The sequence below is a fragment of the Labeo rohita genome, chromosome 5, assembly GCF_022985175.1.
Source record: "Labeo rohita strain BAU-BD-2019 chromosome 5, IGBB_LRoh.1.0, whole genome shotgun sequence".
Taxonomy (NCBI): domain Eukaryota; kingdom Metazoa; phylum Chordata; class Actinopteri; order Cypriniformes; family Cyprinidae; genus Labeo; species Labeo rohita.
This window is the reverse complement of record NC_066873.1, coordinates 5,394,469-5,417,946: the sequence shown is the minus strand read 5'-3', so window position 1 is coordinate 5,417,946 and position 23,478 is coordinate 5,394,469. Positions and strand designations below refer to the sequence as shown.

The 23,478-nt window shown below is 35.8% G+C and overlaps 1 protein-coding gene across 1 annotated transcript in view; it reads left to right on the top strand.

Moving 5' to 3' along the window:
• The window catches only part of brinp1 (bone morphogenetic protein/retinoic acid inducible neural-specific 1), a 176,780-nt gene that overhangs the window by 128,001 nt on the left and 25,301 nt on the right, over window positions 1–23,478 (top strand). Inside the window, exon 6 of the mRNA XM_051110054.1 lies at window positions 23,014–23,250. Within this exon, the coding sequence (XP_050966011.1) occupies window positions 23,014–23,250 (237 nt within the window). The remainder of the gene's footprint in view (window positions 1–23,013; window positions 23,251–23,478) is intronic.

Below are 23,478 nucleotides of genomic sequence, written 5' to 3'. Positions count from 1 at the left end.
ATTGCAATGATTTATTATTATTGTTATTGTTATTGTTATTATTATTTTATTTTATTTTTATTTCTTTTTTTAAATTATTATTTATTTATTTATTTATTTTTTTTTTTTTATTTTTTATTTTTCCCCTAGCTAAAATATTATGTTCCAGTTCATTGTTGAAACAAACATTTAAATGGTGGCTGTAATATAATAATAATAATAATAATAATAATAATAATAATAATAATAAATAAATAAATAAATAAATAATTAAATAATTAATTAAATAATTTAAAAAAAAAACTTGTTTTCATGTTAGATTTTTTCAAACATTAAATAATGAAGACAAGTTAAGTAAAAATGTAATGAATGTGTAATATAGTGCATATATTTATATATTTATTCATAAATAATTGTAACCAAGGTTAAAATGCATTGTAATATCTGAAGATTTGTTTGTCACATTATGCTTTCATAATAAGTGTTGCAATATATTATACTGAATTATAACTATGGTTGCAATTATGCATGAGATCATGCAATGCACTATAAGGTGCATTACATGGCAGAATTAGTGCATTACAATTACTTTTATATTGCTTTATGTCAAGTGTTACAATTTTTTGCTAGTTATCTATCAAGTTTATGGTGACTGAATGTCTTTCCTGAGGTAAATGTGATGTTACATGACCTTATTGTTTACAAGTCTTACTGACGTCTTTCCGCGATTGAAACACTGATTGCTTGTTTACATGAAATGATCATTTCACTACAGCAATCTGTCAAGACACATTAAAAAGCGACAAACCACATTTATTGTTTGAATTGCATAATAAAATTGACATAATTTGAAAGCTGAAACTTTGTTTTATATCAAAAGTAACAAAGCACAAAGCTTATTTCGATTATTAGACAGCAGGCGCCACAAATAAAGTTTTGAACATGAACATTCTTCTAAACATCTGCTTTTGAGCTCCACGGAAGAAAGTAAGTCATACAGGTCATTAAAAGTTGACAGATTTTTCACGTTTGGCTGAACAAAGCTTTTAAAGGGATGTTTTTGTAGGTCTGTAGATGAAGGTCTTTACAGGTCAGTGGAGTTTAGAGGACTCTCTGTCTCTCTGTACGTCCTGCTTCAGAATAATGAGCTGGTGGCTGTTTTCAAAGTTCAGCATTACAGCATTTCAGAAACTGCCTCTAAGGGTTGAGCTTGAAATTTGACATTTTCTGTTTTGACACGCAGGCTATGTGACATCTTTGTCAGTGACTGTAAAGTACATGATGTCAATGTTTTAATCTGTCACTGTTATTATAGTATTTGCTTCTCTGTTTTTCAAGCTGATTTATGCAACTGCTCCACTAATTGGATTGGATAAGCAGCGATCAGCACTGGAGCGTTTCACAGTTTGCGGTCTGTGTCCACTGCTGTTTTGGAACTATTTCTGTTGGAGCCAAATCCTCAATATCTGGCAATATCGTGTCTGAAATGTCACTTACTCAATATTAGGCCTGGGTATCAGCAGCTCCCTCATCACAATACATGCCACAATCCAGCACTCGAATCGAAACGCATAGAAATTATATCACCATCTGAAACTGCACCACACTTATTTTTCACCATTTTAATCATGTTTGTCTAGTTTAATGTGCCTCATAAAAGCAGCTGTGACCTCATTGAGAAGTTATTTGACAAATACTTCATTAATGGAGCTGCACTGTAGAATACTGTATGTGAATATATAGTAAAATGCAATTTATTCCTGTGATGCAAATCTGAATTTTCAATTTTTCACTGTCACATGATCCTTCAGAAATCACTCTTAATATGCTGATTTGCTGCTCAAGAAACCTTTCTGGTTATTATCAATGTTAAAACGGTTATTCTGCTTTTTTTTTTTTTTTTTTTGTGGAAACAGTGATACATTTTATTTTGATTGATTTACTTGCTTACTTACTTTACTTATTTACTTGTTTTATGTGTTTGTTTTTTTTTTGTTTGTTTGTTTTGTTTTGTTTGTTTTTGTTTTGTTTTGTTTTGTTTTTTTTCCCCCGGTACTGAATATACTGATTAACCACAGGCCAGTCACAGCCATGCTGATATTGAGCACAACAGTGTGATCGTATGTGTGATATGGCTTACATATTTACACAGCTTCCAAAGGCTTTTCAGTACAGACAGTGTTTCTTGTGTTTTTTTGTTCCTTTCCATCTTGTTCTCGTTCAGAGAAAGACACGAGTCGAGTGACTTTGCCTCGGGATATCTGACGGAGCGTGATAATGACATGCTGTTACATTTCCAAACGCAATAAAATCAACTTTACCATCGTGTCGACATCACAGACGTGCGCTAATCAGCCGCTCTCGTCTGCTCCTACAGGATCTTTGATTTTCTGATTTGGAAATGATTGTTAGAGTTGTGTGCTGTAGTGTTTGAGGAAATCGCTCTGCTCTGCAGCCACATTGTGCCCATCGTGCGACGTCTCCGCCAGATTAGACTGTAATTGTGCCCTGGAACGGAGTCAGAACACGCTGACCTTCAGCCCACAATGACACCGGCTAGTTGTCATTTTATTACTAAAGCCTGTGTTTCACTAGTGTAAATGTTGAATGGAACAGCACTGATGGAGTGACGCTGGTGTCACAAACTGCAGCCGAGAATGACAGCATAGATTAACAACAATTGACAGCATACTAAATCAGGTTTAAGCAATAATGATGATGATCATCTGGTCAACTAGACCGTCCATCAACCGTATAGTTGACCAGTGGAAGGTTAGTGAGATGTTGTGAGTATTAAATGGTTCTTGAGCAGTAAATCAGCATATTAGAATGATTTCTAAAGAACCATGTGACACTGAAGACTGGAGAAATGATGCTGAAAATTCAGCTTTGATCACAGCAATAAATTACATTTTACAGTATATTCACATACAAGACATTTATTTTAAATTAAAATAATATTTCACTTTACTTTTTTTTTTTTTTTAATCAAATGCAGCATCGGTGAGCAGGAGAGACCTTTTTTTAAAAACATGAATCTTACAACCTAAGCATGTTAACAGTAGTATATATTAAAACTCCTAGATATTTCAAGTGTTAATTAGTTAAATCATTTTAGTATTCTAGACAATACTGACATTCATTTTTTTTCATTTTTACAACATTAATAATAGTGATTCATATCACTGGCTTCAACATATGGTACAGTGGACTAAAAATGTCAAATTTATGACATTATAAAATGGCATAGGGTTAGTTCACTTCCAGAATAAAACTTTCCTGATAATTTACTTAGTCCTATGTCATCCAAGATGTTCATGTCTTTCTTTCTTCAGTTGAAAAGAAATTCAGGTTTTTGAGGAAAACATTCCAGGATTTCTCTCCATATTCAGTGAGAGCCAATGGGTTGTAGGTCCAAATTGCAGTTTCAATGCAGCTTCAAACGGCTCTACATGATACCAGCCAAGGAATAAGGGTATTATCTAGCGAAACAATCGGCCATTTTCTTAAAGGGGTCATCGGGAGCCCATTTTCCACAAGTTGATATGATTCTTTAAGGTCTAAGTCTACTATAACCAAATATACTTTGGTTAAAAATTCTTAATGGTTGTGTAAAACAACACCCTCTTTACCTTGTCAAAATGAGCTCTGCAAAAATCATCCTGGTCGAGGCTGCTTTAACTGTTAATGAGCTCTGCTCGCCCCGCCCCTCTCTTCTCTCTGTGGAGTGACGAGCCTGTTTACTTTAGCTGCATTTAGCCACGTTTAGCTGCTAAACTTGCTAACTAGGACATTATTAGGAAAGGTGATTGCAGAGATTCATAAAAATAAATAAATAAATTTAAAAAAAAACCTTATATTCACTTCTGCTGTAGGTCAAGCTGGAACACGCATGGTTTGCATGAACATAGATGCATTTATGTAGATCGGGAGGTGCATTCCCTAATAATCGAACCGCATTCCGTAATCCACTGCATCTTCAGCAGCTCAGATGTCAGGAGTAAATGATGACCACTATGTTCATTATTACATCCAGCAATACAACACCTCAATCGCTCAATCGGAGATATTCTCGTCTAACTTATGTCCCTGCTCCAGCATCGAATCAATGGAGGTTGGACTGTTACAGCTGATCTGAGGTAAAACGCTCATGTCAATCAACTATCGTGGGAGTGGCCACTGTTGTTGTGACGCCACACCAACAGGCATCTGAGAATGGCTCGATTTGAAAAAGGGGATATTATTTTTACAAATTAATTAAAAACCACTGCATGGATTTTTATCATTATATGGTAGATTTGTAGATACACTGCCAACACACATTAATGTTCAAACAACATAAAAAAAAAAAAAAAATGACGTTGCATCCGATGACCCCTTTAAATGTTTATATAATTTACATACTTTTTAACCACAAATGCTCGTCTTGCTCTAGCTCTGTGATGTGCGTTTGCACACATTACATAATTATTCAAAACTGCAGGGTAGGGTAGGGTAGGTAATTTATTTTCGACTGATGGATCATACAGTACAGGGATGAGTAAATTATCAGGAAATTTTTATTTTGGAAGTGAACTAATCCTTTAAATGACTAATTCCTCCCTTTTAAAGCATTGTTGCTATGCAGTGAATGTGTGGCCTAAGATTGCTATGGGCAATAAGAGGTTGAAATTAAAGGGATCATCGGATGCAAAGTTCACATTTACATGTTGTTTGAACATTAATGTGTGTTGGCGGTGTATGTACACATCAACCCTATGATGATAAAAATCCATGCAGTGGTTTTTAATGAATCTGTAAAAATTATATCCCCTTTTTCAAATCAAGCCATTCTCAGATGCCTGTTGGTGTGGCGTCACACCCACAGAGGCCGCTCCCATGATAGTTGATTGACATGAGCGTCTTACCTCAGACCCGCCTTAAATCAGCTGCAACAGTCCTTAGTAACTTAGTAACTAAGTTAGACAAGAATATCTCCGATTGAGCGATTGAGGTGTTGTGTTGCTGGATGTAATAATGAACATAGTGCTCATAGTTTACTCCTGACATCTGAGCCGCTGAAGATGCAGTGGATTACGTTTGTTTGTAAATGGAATGCGCCTCCCGATCTACATATATCTATGTTTACGCGAATCATTCGTGATCCAGCTTTTTTTTTTTTTTTTTTATGAATCTACCTTTCCTAATAATGTGCTAGTTAGCAAGTTTAGCAGCTAAATGCGTCTAAAGTAAACCGGCTTGTCACTCCACAAAGAGAAGAGAGGGGCGGGGCAAGCAGAACTCATTAACATTTAAAGCAACCTCAACCAGAACAGGATGATTTTTGCAGAGCTGATTTTGGCAAGGTAAAAAAGGTGTTATTTATGTGTACATACGTGTACATACATTTTAACCAAAGCATGTTATAGACTTTTCATTAAGACCCTAAAGAATCATATCAACTTGTGGAAAATGGGCATCCAATGACCCCTTTAAGGTAATTGTTTGATGTAAATCCAAAGGAAAGGAAATTACCAAGTATGGTGTTCCATACTCAGAATTTGTGCTCTCTATTTCATCCATCCAAGTCCACACACACAGACGTGAGTAGTGAGTAGTGAACACACACACACACACACACACACACTGTGAATACACACCCGGAGCAGTGGACCGCCAATGCTGTGATGCTTGGGGAGCAGCTGGGGGTTTGGTGCCTTGCTTAAGTGTTTCACCTCAGTCGTGGTATTGAGGATGGAGAGAGCGCTAGTTATTCACTTCCCCCACTGACAATTCCTGCCGGACATGAAACTCGAACCCATGACCTTTTGGCTACATGTCTGACTCTAACCATTAGGCCCGTAACCATTGGGCACCTAACCACTAGTTTAGGTTCATGTAGGTTTGCCTATCTCTAACACATTAATGACTTTTGAATTGAATAGCAAAAGCGCAAAAGGTATTTGCCCTTTTTGAAATGTATGACCGTAACAGTTGAATGATTTGAAAAATATTCAGTTTTATTCATAATTCATTTCCAAGCTGTTAATATTATAACACAGTAAGTGATCTTTGCTAGCACTGACTATGTGACTGCTGTGCATGAAGAAAACATGAACTGTTGAAATATAGAGGACTAAGACCTGAGCCGATTGAATATCGTAGACGTGTTTACTGCATCTGGCTGAGAATGCTAATTTTCCACCTGAGAAGCATGACGTATTGATTCAAAAATCCACACGTTCACATCAAGCCAGCCTGCTGGGTTTTTCCAGCACATGTTCTTCCACATGCTCTATTCAGCTGGCAGTATGTGGCGGGTGTTAGCGCTATCCCAGCATGCCTCAGTCAGTGATAACAGTATGGCCTGGGGAACGGGCTATTCAAGCGGCCGTCCGTTGAATGGAGAGGCCAGAGGGGTGAACGGCTGGTCAGAGAGATCATTCGTGCCCCCAAGACAGCCAGATAGAGACCGGCACAGAATCCCAGTATCGAAGACCCGTTGCAGACCTGCCGGGGTTTCCAGGCCTGGAGACGGATCACTGCGCAGTCCTGGTCTGAGGTCACAGAATGAGTTTGACTTCCAGAGAGTGACGGAAAACAGATGTTGCTATGGAGATGTTAAAAATACATATGATTTTACACAAAGTATGATTGTTTTAGCTGCAAATGTTAAATTATTTGGTGCACATACAACAATATTTTAATGAGAAATATTAACATCGTAATTCCCTTTGCAAAAGATTCAAACTGAAAATATAGCAATATATATTATTATATACATGACATTTTTGGTGTAGGTTTTAGTTAGTTTCTTCATCAGATCTGAACAAATGTAACATTCTATAACTTGCGTATCAATGGATCCTCTGCAGTGGATGGGTGCCGTCAGAATGAGACTCCAAACAGCTAATAAAACAACACAATAATCCACAAGTAATCCACACCACTCCAGTCCATCAATTAATATCTTGTGTCTCAAGTGAAAGGCTGCATCTTTGAAAGAAACAAATCTATCAACAAGACAATTTTAGCTTCAAACTAGTTCAAAAATATGAGTTCATAATCTATAACAATTATTCAGTGAAAAAGTTGTCTTGTTTGAATCAGAAGAAAAATCTGCCCAGGTTTAATAATAATAATAATAATAATAATAATAATAACTTTTAAAAGCAAAAAACAGTCCAAAACAGCTCTAAACAAATATAAATATGTGGGTGGATTTTGATGTGAATAGACAACAAGAGATAGAAGATAAATGTCTTCAGTGGAGGAAGCATTATTATGGATTATAAAATCGTATTTTAGCTAGAAGTGACTATAATGTATTAATGATGGATTTGTTTCTTACAAACATGTAGCTTTTGGCTTCATAAGACGTTAGCTGATGGACTGCAGTCGTGTGGATTACTTGTGATGTTTTTATCAGTCCCACTTTCCATTAACGCTGTTACTGCACACTGGACGTATTCTTCACAATATTTAGCTCATAAATGTGATTTGGCAATGAAAGCAGAAGCTATTTCTCCTGCACCTGCTGCCAGTGGCCACAGATGCAAATAAAAGAGAAATACCACACTGCAGAGGTTTTAAAATGCATTATTTTTAAAGTATTGATATATTGATTTTTGTTTTCCTTTATTTTTTTCTCCTATAAAAGTTTCAAGATGAACGGAAGCTTTATGACTTTGTTTCACAGAAGTTGTTTGTAGCATGATATTATGGAAGAGGGGATATGTTTTTTTTTTGTTTTTTTTTGCATAACATTTGATATTTCAATGTCCTTTTGTCCTTTACCTAGAATCACTGTTTTCAGCAAATATCCATGAGTTCATACCTATAAACTAAAGATCAGTTCAGTAGGTATTAAACGAAGAGTGCAAACTTTACAGAAAAAAAAAAAAAAGACATTTTCGTTCATGGAGTGACTAACTAATTGTAATGGTTTACAAACAATACAGATACAACTATTTGAAAATCTGGAATCTGAGGGTGCAAAACAATCTAAATGTTGAGAAAATTGCCTTTAAAGTTGTCCAAATGAAGATCTGAGCAATGCATATTACTAATCAAAGTTGAGTTTTGATGTATTTATGGTGGGAAATTCGCTAACTATCTTCTTGAAACATGACCTTTACTTACCGTTTTTCTCAGTCGATTTGACACTTTTCTCCAATGCAGTGTACTTGTTCTCAAAACAATAAGCACAGCCATCCAAACACAAAATTATCTTAACCAAACAGTTCAGTTTTACTGTGTGACCAGTTGGCTGCCTCCCCCTACTTATCAGCATCTCCCCATCCCTTAATCGCCGCCCTTCACCAGGCTCACGACGGGAGTGGGCGTGTGAGAGAGGAGGGGCGCCGAAACAGCCAGGTCTGGCACACCTGACGTCAATGAAGCCTCATCACTGCCGCCGTTGAAATGCTGGGTGCGTCTCTCCTCGGCAGACCGGTCTCTTCACCGTGCATGCATGCTGGTGTCCTCGTGGGTCCAGGAAGGGAGCGCTGAGGGGAGCGCCGTCAAAAGCTGCGGGACCCGCGGTCCGGACGAGAACCGCACCTGTTGGATGGTTGACGGGCAAGGATGCCGGGCCGTTGAATCCCCCAGAAGTGCCGTGAGCCAAGGAGCACGTAGCCGCTGAAGGAGGCTGCTGCCCCTGAGAGGGGAGCGGTTGCGGCCGCAAGACTCCGCCCCTTACCTGGACCCTTCCTTCTCGTACACTGCCCCTCCTTCACGGAACCCCTAGCACGACGAGGACACCAGTCTCCCTGTTTATTCTGAACACTTTTATTCCCTCTTTTTGGACACTTTTGTTTATTTTATGTTTAATAAAAGCCTCTCCGAGGCCTGACGCCATGCCCACTGTGTCTGTCGTTTGGTCATCCCGCCACAACTGCAAAATGAAGCACACCAATTTTTTTTTTCTTTTTTTTCTAGCAAAAAGTAAATTTTAACATAAAATCTATAGGTGTGTTCTCTATTGACTATAAAACACTTTCAGCTTGCATCATAGGAGAAAAAACGTAAGGTTGAATCCACACTTGATAAGCTCCTGCCTTAACATCTCCGCAGGCCTCTTCCATTCTGGCCGGTGGTGTTGTTCTGGACAACCATGTCAATAGTGTTCATCTCCCTTTTAAAATAATCCTGATTGGCCACCTGAATGATTCCAAACTTCAATTTAGAAAAATGTTTGGACATTTACAGTAAATGACAGAAGTTGTCCCAAGGAGGACTAACAATAAAATCAGTACTATCAAAAACAATTATAGTATAATATAACATTATTTTTTTCAATTTTTTTTTTTTAGACATAGTAACTCTCTTCTCTCTTTCTCCTCTCCTCTTTTCTCGCTTCCTCCTCTCTGCTCATCTCTGTAGCTGTTACACTCTTTATCTTCTCTCTCATTACACCTCTTTCTCTACCGACACCACCACCTTATAGACTTACCCCCCCCCAATTTTTATTTTTGTTTACTTTATTTGTATTTAAATATTATTATTATTATTATTATTATTTTGCATATTCATTATTGCTTTTTGTATACTTTCCATGTTATTAGTACTCTTAAGCAATTTTGATAAATGTGTAAACAATTAGGAAAACTGCATTTCCTGTGTTGAGTGTCTGATTAACTGAATAGTTATCAGTTTAGGGCCAATCAAAAATATAGCGTGTTCATTTGATAAAATGATAAATGAAAGAATTTTGTTTGTTGTGTTTGGACAAATGGTGCATTTTTTTTTTTTTTTTTTGTGATTTGTGTAAAACCTTCAGACATTTTAAAGTATTGGTTGGTTGCATTAACTATTGTGAAAACATTTTTTTGTTTTGTGCACATTGTTTTGAGAAAATGATTTGCGTGATTTGTAATTTGAATGAAATGAATGAAAACGTACAATCTGTTTAGGACATTACAAAGTGTTCAGCTCACTGTGTTAACTGTTTTGAGAACAGTGACCTGAGTTTAGAGAAAAGTGTCAATGGGATTGAGACAAACTATAATATCCTAATGATTTTTGGCATAAAAGAAAACAAATATATATTATATATTATAAATAATATATTATTTTGAGCCATACAGTGTATTGTTGGCTATTGCTACAAATATACCCGTGCTACTTATGACTGGTTTTGTGGGTCCAGGGTCACATATACAAAGTGTCATTCCTTGAACAACATATAGTCATAAAAATGAGGGGAAATATTATGTCTTCTTGTATTAAAAGAAATTGATTCATAAGAAAGAATAATGTGAAACAGTTGATGAGACGGTTAATGGTTAATGCATCAGTTTGCACAGTGTGATATGGTTTCTCTCACTTTATTTTACATAATTAAATAAATAAAAGGGAAATCAAATATCAAAGCAACACAGAGTCTGTTTATTTTTTTATTTAGTGCAGCTCAAATAACACTTTTCAGAAGCAGTAGATAATCTAGCAAGTATGTAATGCATGCATTTTATGTATTTATGACATCAACAGTTAAACACATTTCACAGCACAGCATGATTGTTTTCATGAAAAATAAATAAACAAATCATGAGCAAAATAAATATTCATGTTTGTGAACATGAGCAAAATCAGCCATACAACCTACATATGCAGCTCCCTGCTAAGGCGCAATTGAACTAAAATGGAACGATTTGCAAAGCTGTAGATCGCCAAAGACACACACGTCACGCGTACGCCGCTTGTGAGACTCAACTCGCAAATGATTTGTTGTATAACCCACAACAGATGGTTGTTTTTGCATATTCCAGTATTACTAATTATGAGTTGGAAAAGTTGCACTTTGTTTCCAGTCTCTGTGGATGAAGCCTACAAAATTTTACACAAATATATTTAAGCCTATTTTTGGAACCATTAAGGTTTTTTTGCATTTTCATCATGACATCCCTAACAACTGATATTGGTTTTAATTTATGCTGATTTAAATTAATAGAAAATTGCATAAAAGTAATGATACTCGCTTAGAATAATCAGAAATATGAAAACAACAAAAACTCAAATATATAATCAATTGCAAATGTTTCGATATGGTTTCAGTTTCTTTATGCATCATATATAATTTATTATTTATTTTCTGTTTTACATTTTAAAGTGAAATTCATGTTTGCTTATTATTCTCCTGGTGTTCTCAACTGGTAACATCAATAACTTCAGGATATCGATTTGGATAAAGACACCATTTGGGGCCCATAAATAACATAAATTCAAGGAGACAGCATTTCTAAGCAGTTGTAGTGAAAATGAGCCGTTTATCGTTTAATTCACACCGTATTTTCTCTCTGATAGACACGAGGCTCTTAAGAAGCGTTTGGCAGCGCATTGTAATGAATCCACGATCAGAAAGAGGAAAGAAAGTTGCTTTTTGTTGCTGCTTGTTTTGTTTCTCTCTTTCATACACATCCGTTGTGTTCTTGCCGGAGCAATAAGCCCATCCTGGAAGATTTATGAATACGTTAGAATAGCCTGAGCCAACAGTTTTCAAAGAAGTGGAGTGAAAATAAATTAAATAGCCCCACAGGCAATTCATCTGCCGCTTGATGGATTACATACTCATCTTCATGCTCTCTCTCTCTTTCTGTGCCGCTTTCGCTTTCTTCAGAAGATTGGCAAACATTTGGCAAACAAATGAAGAAACACGAAACAACTCAATTAGGACATATGCGCAATGAAGGCTGTCAGTGATGAATTGTGGATGGAAAATATGTCTGGGATTGAGGAGAAAACGTGATGAAAAATGATTTGTCTTTTGAGGTGACCGAATCAATGTTTCTGTCTTTCTCAGGAAAAGACTGGCGGAAATAATGTGGCCATAAATTATGAGAAAAGTTTCTGGTGTTTAAAATTATATTTCAAGATATAGGGGTCACATCATGCATCTTCAATAATAATAATAATAATATATATATAGGTCCAAGAACTGCATTTATTTGATTAAAAAGTCAAATTGTGTGTACGCTCAAATATTTTACAGTGTGTTATTAGCACAATTTAAAATAACTTTTCTATGTTAATTTAGTATAACTAAGCCTGTAATCAATGCCATTCAAAAGGTTAGTGTAATATATATATATATATATATATATATATATATTGATCTTAAATTACAGTAAAGATATTTATAATGTTACAAATTATTTCTATTTCAAATGAATATCTATTTATCAAAGAATCCTACAGAAAAAAGTAGCAGAAAGTAGCAACTAATACATTTTAAATAATACATACTCTAGTAGCAAAAACAATTTTCAAATTAGATGAGAATTATTAGTATTAATTGAGCAGAAAATCATCATATAGAATCATTTATGAAGGATCATGTGACACTAGTAAAGAGTTATTTTTAATTGTGAAAATGTTTCACATTATTGCCATTTTTAATGCATTTTTGATGCAGTCGTGTTGATGTTCCTCCCTCTGACCTCATACGTGCAAGGATTTTGGAAGGAGCTGTTTTTGCTGTTTTGTTTTAATAAACAGCTTTGTTTCAGAAGGTCAAGAGATGTACAGTTTCCTCTTAAACGTACATGAGCACCGTAGATGCAAACGGACGAACAGAGGCGCTTCACACTACACAATAATCAGAGGCTCTGTTGTTCGGTTTGTTAAGCCATACAGATCGAAACACAATCAGCTCAGTATGACGGACAATCCAATCACGTTTAACTGCGGCGGCAAGAGCGTCAGACTGATGTGGCACAGTCGCTGAAGATCATTCCCCTTATAAACGCACAGTCGCTGGGCATAGCTCTTCTGTAATGGTACATCATTTAAAAGATTGATGCCACCATCCTTATATTCGGCTCTCTGGGTTGCCAGGCATTCAGCGGGCTGATGAAATCCTTCCTGGCTGACCCCGAGGTCAGCTCTCAATCTGAGGTGGTCAATCAAGAGTGAGTTTCTATTTGGACTAGTGGGGCAGATAAATCAGCCATTTCCCTCCTCCTTGAGACCCGCTCTGACAGTAAATATATTTTCTTAGCCCTCATCCTCCAAAGCAATTTCAAGACGTTCTGTTTTTATATTGATTCGGTTTTAGTTTTCTGATGCTTGCGACAGCTTGATATTACTGTCCTTTCAACTCAGCATTTATTTACAACGCAACTCTAACATTGCTCTGGTCTGACGTAAAGACCAGGTTTCGAAAAGTAGTTCTTGAATAGTTTCGGTGACTTCATGGTGCTTTTGTAACGGGTGCAACAATCCAACTGGCCTTTTACCGATAAATTCCAGGTGAAAAACTGCATTAGCCATGATTCCACAGAGAAATTGCAATCAATCAGAGAATCAAAAGAAAATCAAACCAAAATAAGTCTTTGTAAGGTTGAATCATTTCCGCTACTCTCTTAAAATGTAACTACTTTAATAATTGCATTCATAATATGCATTTTTGCAATATATTGTTTCTATATATCAAAATCTTTAAATCAGTAGTTTTGTATTTTTACATTGTTTTTAGTTTGATTATCATTCGCAGTGCTTCACGGGGTTGTCGTTAAAGGGCATTAAGTTCACTTTGTCTTTCAAATAGTTTTTTTTTTTTTTTTTTTTTGTAAGTTTGTAATGTTGCGATTCACCTTGAAGCTGAAAAAAATGGGTGGCACTAATGCACTTCAATGCGAGTGGCATCTCTCTCAAAAACTTCACAGATCAGTCCAATTTCAGTACGTTTTTGGGGGAAAGCTATTATTCTTACTGAAAAGTACATATGTACATACAACTTGATGCTTTTATCCTGAAATCTGCCTCCTGTTGCGAACAGATAAGTGAGTAACCTGTGGTTAGGACTGACCAGAGATCAGCATGTAATTCTAGTGCATGTCGGTCCTCAGTGTTTCAGCAGTGCAGACATCTCACTCTCATGCGTCAGCCAGCAATTTGGTGCACCATGCAATTTTTGCTTCACCCTTTAGACAGCAGTGTTCCTCATTAGCCAGGCAATCTTTGTATGTCATTTTCTATCTTTATAGTTGTTGCCTACTCTTTTCTTGACTGCCTGGCAGGCTCTGTAAAATGATGCTGCATTGACACTTGTGCCTATTAGTCATTTTTAACACCTCGTGTAATATTCTAATGTCATTTTTGCTGCTATTTAGTTTATGCTAAATAAGTAGTATTTTACCACACATGATGTTAGCAGCTTGAAGCGACTGGAGTCAGCCTGTCTTTAACTCATTTCCGATTGTGACGTTTCAGTGGCATATGCTTATTGGAAAAATTAACACTGTAGTTTAGGGACCAACTCTCACGATTAACTAGTTGTTTATTAGCATGCATATTACTAGGAAACTGGCTGTTTATTAGCACTTATAAAGCACATATTAATGCCTTATTCTGCATGACCAAATTCTAGACTCCTTAACTCTTTCCCCGCCATTGACGAGATATCCCACGAGTGGGATTCTAATGGACATTTCTCACATTTCCGGGTTTCTCATAGCGGAAGTCGTCATAGTTGGGTAAAATCCAAGAGCAGTGAATGGGAGAGTACCACAAATATATTTGTTGCATTCCCATTCTGCGGCTGCGGTGTGTCATGTGACAAGCATAACGCGTCGCCATGGAAACAATAAGGGCAAACGTTCTAATATAAGGGTCGCCTAAAAAAAACTCACTCTATTGGTCAGCTAGACTATTTTGAACTCACCAGTGAAAGGGTTAGGAGACAACGCTTCCCCGCCGTTGACAAGGGTTTACGGCACTCTAGTTGTATTATGGTAAAGAAAGCCCTTGCGCATTCCCCGAATGAGTTACGGGACTTCTGGGTCTTCCAGGTGCGAATACAAGACGATCGGCATCAATGGAAGGATCAGAGAAAATGTAGATCATACCACATATAATAATGAAGAGGTATACATCTAAACAGACACTGGAGGTGTTGATAGACACAAACTCCGATCACTCATGTTTCAGCCATTTTGAATCTGATCAGGACGAAGTAGTCAGTGAGGGCAATGCCTTTATAGACACTGAATCTTATAGTTGTGTTGTAGATAGACCGATAACCTGTCTATTTGGATATGTATATGTATGTATGTTTGTATATATGTGTGTGCGTGTATGTTTGTTTGTTGAATGCAATTTCAGTTATTCATATAATTATTTACAGGTGAAAAAAAATATGACATCTGAATGTATTTTGCTTGAAAATGCACTGCTTTGATAAAAATGCATTTTTATCTGGATTTTTTTTTTTTTTTGGTCCAAAATGTTGTATTTCTGATGAAACCTATCTGCATTCAAGTGATGATAAAACATGAACACATGAAGATAGAATAAAATAGTTTTTTGTTTGTTTGTTTGTTTGTTTGTTTAAAAGCAGGGGCTCATATCTTTATTTTGATATATAATATCTTCATATATTCATAGCAGAAAAATATTCTGAGGTCCGTCAAATTTAGGTGAAAATCGCCAAAAATGCTGCCATTGGCCGGCAACTTAAAAAAAAAAAAAAAACGCTGGCGGGGAAAGAGTTAATTCTGCCCCATGCCTAAATTTAAAAATTACATAACTAACTAATAAATTAAGAAATTAAGAATTTACTGAGGCGAAAGTCATAGCTAGTTAATAGTGAGAACTGGTCCCAAAATTAAAGTGTAATCGAAAATGTGCATGCAAAATAATATTACATTGGATCCTGCACATTTCATGACTTTTAACACAAAAAGCATTACGTTTTATACTAAACAGATGAATGTGAATCAGTGTTATTATGTTGGTTGTTGTACAAATCATGGCAATTTAGAAGTTAAATAAAAAATAAATAAATAAATAAATAAATAAATAATAGAAATAAAAAAGTAATGAAATAACATACCACCTACACTAAACCCAACCGTAAACTTAACCAATAGTGTTAACAAAAGCAAAAGTGGGATAAAAAAAAAAAAACACATCTGCTAAAGTAACTATGCCATTTTAGCTCGCTTCTTCAAATTGAGCTCTTTTATTGTGACTTGTGTTTTGTGGGACTCATACTGGAACGATTCACATTACAAGTGTAATGCTGTACTGGGTGTGCTACTGAGCAAGTTTACTTAGCCAGACAATCTATACATATGGAATCTGTTATGTGTTTTGGGATTATTGCATAGTGCTGTGAAAGGAACCATGTGAAATTAAGTCTTTATTAATCAATAATCTGTCCCTGTATTCATAATTGGTGTGAATAAAGGTTGTTGGTGTTTTAAGTCCAACAGTGTTAATTTCAACTGGAAACTGTGAATTGCATGCATAGGTAATTTTTTGGAGTTCTGTTGATTTTCTAGTGAGCCTAGGTTGTAATATAATATGCTGAGAAGCTGGTTTATGTTTCCTATCAAACTTTTACTATGTGATTCTAAAGTGGCTCTCATTGGCATTTCAGCAGCACCAACAAGTTACTGAGTAATGAATACTTAAGGAACCGGTGGCACAAAATTAATAAAACAGTTCCAATAGACCGTCTATCTGAGGTTGATGGCACTGGTTAAAAAGCCATTTATTTTATCGTGTGATTTCAGGGTAGGACAAGGATACATTGCTAGCGATCTGATCTGCATTACTGATTTCCGGACTAACGCTACTGTCACTGGAGCCAAAGTCATATGTGCGTGTTTTATTTTACAGCATTAAAAGAGCGGGCTGCTTTTCTTTACAAAGTGCAGTGCACTGTTATAAAGCTATGACCCTTTAAATGAGCCGGCCGTAGCATCCACTCAGTGTGATTACACAGGCGAGGGAAGGGCGGTTCGTAAGGTCTTCATTTTTTTAATGTGAGTTTTAACAGGAACTGAGCCATAATTTAACACCTTATTCAAGTAATGCCTCTCACTCCATCAGTGCATTAGGTAATGATTATTTTGTGAATTTGGGGGCATACAATGCTCAATTAATCTTTGATGAAACCCTTGCTTATGAGGCGGACCGTGGCATTGCAACCCGCTCAGTTGCCAGGAGCCTGTGAACTCTGGAATCAGGCCCGATTTACCTGCCGTAAAAATAGCAGAGCAGTCAAGGCCAAGTCCCATGGACGAAGTTTAACATTTAGATAACATGCTGCTCACCTGAATAAAGGGCACATGCAAGAGTTGATCAATAGTTCAGACCTTAAGAGGAAATGCATTTATTGGTTGGTATTTAGAAGGTATCTGTCCTCTCGGCAGAACTGAAGTCGAGACCAGAACTGAAAAGGGATCATATTAAAGCAACACGCTGCTATTACCTGCGAATAGAAATGCGATGGTACAGAATGTACAAATGCAACACAGATTAGTCTGAATGGATGAGGAGTTTATGATGAAATCCAAGGCAGACAGACTTTAATAACATGAACCCAAAATCTTCATACTGTTGAATGATGTACGGGATGCAATTAAATAAACTAGACCTGCAATTTACGTGCTTAGCCACGGGGAGAACGGCTGGGAAACACTGCTCTTTGACGGATTGAAATGAAAGATTGAACTGATAAATTCTGCCCTGTTTTATCTTTAGTTTTAGTCCATTAAACTCCTTCGCTGTCTGCCATCATTCATGTTTGATGACTTTGGTTGTGGACACAGTCTGAGAATGTGTGTGACGGTCTGATGAAACCTGCCTCTCTCAGCATCCACAGACTCTCATTAGTATTTTTACACCTGATTGCTCATCACACGCTATATTTGTCTCCTGCGAGGACTGTTTTTCACTTCAGCTGAATGAAGTGAGATTTTGCAATCATCCTGCAGTGTTTACAAGGTTTTACAAGAATTTATTTATTTATTTATTTTTCATTAGTAAGTGTGAAAATTAAAGGGATGGGGAATGTGGGGGAGCGTCTGTTCAGTAAAGTGACAAGGGTGATAGAGCTGAATCTCATAATCTAGTGGAACTTACTAACAACACATAAGGCTTACTAAAAATATGTCCATGACATACTTTGAATAAATAAACAAATAAAAAGTTTGAATTTCAAATATTTAAGTAATTTATCTTTATTGTTTAGTTTTGCATTGTGACATCATTATAATAATATAATATGATATAATATAATGTAATGTAATGTAATGTAATGTAATATAATATAATATAATAACTTTTTAAGCAAAATATAATTTCACATTTTATTCTTTGGATTTTGGAGTGAAAAGTGACTCGAATTTTCCTCGATTTACCTATACAGAAATATTCATATTGGCTCATTGAAAGAAACAGCCAATTTAAACATGAATGAAACAAACTTCAGACAGAGCTGTTTGATAAAATGACAATAGGCAGAGAGAGAAAGGCTGAAAGAAAAGCGCTGGAATCCCTCACTCGACACTGCAGTGTTTTAGTAATGGAGAAGTGGATTGTGTGTGTGTGTGTGTGTTGCACTGGGGCTGTTATTGTGAACCCAGGGCTGTTGGCACCGCCAGTGTCGTCGAGTTGCACCCATCCATGAACCCACCATCTGGATTCTCCCACAAATCACATTAAAGTTGCAGGAGCAGGAATACATCAAGCTAAATGAATATTGGCTCAGGGCTCCACAGTCAGTGTGATGGAGAGAGAGACAGCCGAGCCGCTGTGATGATCAGTCCTGGACTCTGATGGCAGCTCATGTCTGTCACATTGACTGTTCGGCAATGCTGCAACTACGGTGCTGATGCTGGGAATCTGACCGGCCAATCCAAGCCCGCCCACTTCCGGGTAAATGACAAATAGATACGTAAAGTTTTTTATATTTTCTGCATTGGCCCATGCAGACCTGCCATGATGATAGAATGCTGCTATAGGCTTAGTAATGTTGTAGCATTGCTGAGTGTTTTGCAGCATGTTGTTGGTCATTGCTGGATGGTCCCTTCACAGCCAAAAGTCTGCACAGTGTCTTTTTTAACCTATTCACCAAATTAAAACAGCATAAGCACTGCCTTTGTGAATAAGAAAAACACTTTTAAAAAGCAAACTTCGATAACGCTTTAGTATAGGGACCAGTTCTCACTATTAATAAGTTACTTATTAGCATGCCTATAAATATTAACACGCCTAATTTGCATGACCATATTCTACATACCTAATCCTACCCAATACCTGAACTTAACAACTACCTTATTAACTATTAATAAGCAGCAAATTAGGAGTTTATTAAGGCAAAATCTGTAGTTAATGGTTTGTTAATAGCGAGAACTGGACCTTAAAATAAAGTGTGACCCAAACTTCTTACAAATATAAGTTAAAATAGTTTACTTTTGAACTGAATGTAATGCTTTCTGACACTTAAGTGCATTTTAATTGCAATTATATGAAAATGTATTGTAGTTTAATTTTATAGTCACTGCATTTAGTGCTTTAAGTGACCCACTTACTAAAATAATTTGTTAGCCTGCTGCCTTAAAATTTTAAGTTCAGTGAACTTGAAATGTTACGTTGTACTAAGTGACAACTTAGATATTTGAGTTAACAAACTTAACAAAAAAATTGCTTTGTTAAACTTAAAAGCTGGGCTTATTACCCAGCTGCCCTAAAATTTTAAGTTGAATGAGCTCAAATATCTAAGTTGTCACTTAGAACAACTTAACATTTCAAGTTGACTAAACTTTTTTTGGAGCTGACTGAACTTACAGCCAGGTAAGTTGACTCAACTAATTGTTTTTTACAGTGTACTGCTAAACTGCGAAACTAAAATATGCTTCAGTGTCATTTTTATTAAAACTTGTGTGCAGTGTATTTGAATTTATTTGCAATTACACGTTTATAATGAACTTGCAGTTTAGAACATTTTAAATACACATTTTATGTGCTTTGGTATGTTAGTGAACACACTAAAATGAAAACATTGTTAAAAACAAAACGAAAAAAAAAAATTGTTGAGTCAACTTAAAATACTTGCTTTCAAATTTTAAGTTTAGTCAGTTCAAATAATATTTTACTCAACTTGAAATGTTCAGTTGTACTAAGTGACAACTTAGATATTCGAGTTGACTAAACAAAAAAAAGTGGTATGGTAAACTTAAAAGCTGGGTTTGTTACCCAGCTGCCTTAAATATCTAAATCAGGGGTCACCAAACTCGTTCCTGGAGGGTCGGTGTCCTGCAGAGTTTACCTCCAACGTTCCTCAACACACCTGCCTGGAAATTTCAAGTATGCCTAGTAAGACCTTGATTAGCTGGTTCAGGTGTGTTTGATTAGTGTCAGAGCTAAACTCTGCAGGGAGGGCCGGATCTGGTGACCCCTGATGTAAATTCTCACTTAGTACAACTTAACATTTCAAGTTGACTAAATGTTTTTGAGTTGACTTAAATTTTAAGGCAGCCGGTAACAAATTATTTTAAGTTGCTTTTTTTTTTTTTTTTTTACAGTGAACAACAACAACGACAACAAAATATGATTGCAACATTTAAAAGTCTGCTTTAAAATGAAACTGATATTGTTGCAAAATTTACTTTTTCAAAAAGTTAAGAAACATCTATAAAAGTGTCTCTCTTGAAGTGCACTTAAGGTATTTTAATTTTAAAAAATGATATTCAAGTACAGGTTTTCAAAAATATACTTGTAACATTTAAAGTGCACTAAAAGGATACATTCAGTATAATCAAGTGCACTTCTTTTTCACAAGAGTGATCACAGGTTACAGCCCACATCTCTTGAACAGGACAATTTGACACGTCAATTATGTCTGTAGCATAAACAGAGCACTGCGTTGTTTAATACATACAGAAGGGTTAGAGGTTTGTTTAAAGCCATCAGAGACCTGTTGTTTATGTAACATCTAATTGTTTTTCTTCTGCAGCTGATAAGCTGTGCACATTAATGCTTTTTTCATTCATTCATTCATTCATTCATTCATACATACATTCATTCTTGGTTGGTTGGTTGGTTGTTGTTGCTGTGTGTGTGTGTGTGTGTGTGTGTGTGTGTGTGTGTAAAGGTAAAGGTAAATGAAGGCAATCGCTAACAGAATCCTACAATGCTTCACATAGTGAATATGTAATTACTATGGAGCAATTATCTGCATGCACGCTGCACATTTCCTTCCATTAGAAATGGATATGCTGTATTATATCAGGGCTAGCTTCCATTACCATGTTTTATGTCGATGCTTGAGGTATGATTTATTATTTATTTAAGAGAATGATACAGTCTCTGGCACATAAGCCCCCATGTAACTCAATAGCTCTTTCTATAGGGCTTTTTGATTTATTTTTGAATCATGAGGGATGTATTGCCTCTCTTGATGTGCTGTAGATATGTTGCATGACAAATATGGATTTTTTTTTTTTTTTTATTTTTTTTTTTGTCCTTCAGGAATGTCTAGTGCATTTCCCTGTCTTTTAAAGACAAAACCAAACAACAAACAGTTTTTTTTTTTTTTTTTTTTTACATTTGATGAACCAGTGTGTGAATTCAAACAGCAACACATCTCAGTCCACATTTTCACTGCATGATGTAGTTTTAATGATGCAGTTAGAAAGCAAATATTAATATATGAGGGAAAAATACTTCTGAATGTGTTTTTTTTTTCTACTACACATTTTGCGTCTCTGAGCATCACATAGCTGTGCTTCATAACTTAATAAATTGATGTTTTGCATGAATCACTTTAATGAATGATTCATTGTTTGAATGCATCAGATGCTTAAATTTTCATTTCATGTCATGATTAAATCTCATAGCATTATTTATGCAATTGTAAATGCATTCAAGCCACCTCTGTGTCTGTGTAAATACATCTAAATGCTTGCTTGTCATTTGTGCAGTGGAAAGATGGATGTTGTTGATATTGATTTTTATTTGATTCTTAACAGCCTTATAGTGTTTTATTAACTGAAATGATTGATTACATGTAAGAATTTAAATTAAAATTATGCATTAAACTAATAAGGTTATAAAAAACATAATATTCCAAATTATGTATGTATGTATGTATGTGTTCAATACAACCCACCATAATAACTGACATATATTACTATTGTATAGATTACACTTTTCAATTAATGAATGAATGATGATGATGATTATTATTATTATTATTATTATTATTATTATTATTATTATTTTAAAAGAATGTTGTAAGGTTATTATCACAATCATAATTTTTCATCCATTTGTAATGTAAAGAGCAAACCTATTTTGTGCAGCAGTTTGGAAATAAATACATTAAATGAATGAATTAATCAATACTTCAATCAATCAATTAATTAATTAATTAAGTAATTAATTAATTAATTAATTAATTAATTAATTAATTAATTAATTAATTAATTAAAAATCTCTCTACAATAAATAAACAAATAAATAAGACAGGCAACATTTCTGGATTTTTTATTTTTTTATTTTATTTTTTTACAAATATAATAATAATAATAATAATAATAATAATAATAATAATAATAATAATAATAATAATAATAATAGAAAACATAGAATTTGAGAATGTAGACAAAATCTGGGTGAAAAGATAAAATGGATTTCACAAGGCCCTAAGTGTTTTGTGTGGTTGCTTGCAGGTCTACGCTGTAAGGTCTCTGTGATGTTTTGGTACTTGATTCAAGGAATCATTCACATAAGTTTATTATTTATTTGCTATTGCATGTAACACAAGCGTGCATTCTGACCCCCACTCAAACACACACGCGCACACACACACACACACACACAGAGCGGAGGATATTATGACAGCCCTGGTAAATAAGCCGAAGCCGATCACGACAGAATACATCAATCACTTCTCCGTTTTATTCCATTATGTAAAGTCCTCCCACTCTGAGGGGACAGTTCAAAGTCAAGTGGACCTCTGGCAAAACTTTCACAACAAACTCGCTCTTGCTCTCCGACAGCATGATTCACTGTCACTGTCGGCTGTGTATTCTGAGCTCATTACTGCAGCTGAACTGTAAACGCTCTGCATAGGGTCCATACGCTGGTCCGTATCCGATGCTCGTATCCAGAGCAGCCCGATGCACCGCTTAATGTGAAATCAAGAAAGTTCTGTTGTCGGCTATCTGCAGCACTTTCTACCTGTTGCTCGCTGATGTGAAATCAATAATGTCTTTGGATCTCTGTAATGACTTTAACATTGATTCGCTTTCCCGTTTTCAGGTTTGCAGGTCATTTTCCCCGAGTACCTGCAGGAGAAGTTTGTCCAGTCGGCACTCAGCTACATCATGTGTAACGGAGAGGGAGAATATGTCTGCCAGAACAGTCAGTGCATCTGTCAGTGTGCCGACGAGTTCCCACAATGCAACTGTCCCACTACTGACCTCCAGATTATGGAGAACACGCTCATCGGCATGGCAGAGACTTGGGAAGCGTCTTACAACGACTTTGAGAACTCAGGTAACATGGCATTTCTATAACACCAAAATGAAAAACACTTTGCAGGATTTGTAAAGCCAGGATAAAAAAAAAAAAAAAAAATCCATTCATACATCAGTAAATGCAATTAGAATAATAAGACGCTATCAGGTTGGTAACAATTAAACATTCCATCTTTGCACTGTAGAAGTGGCACAGAAGCTGCATCTGAAGTAGAATTTAGATGCATTTACACAGACTGTTTAATGT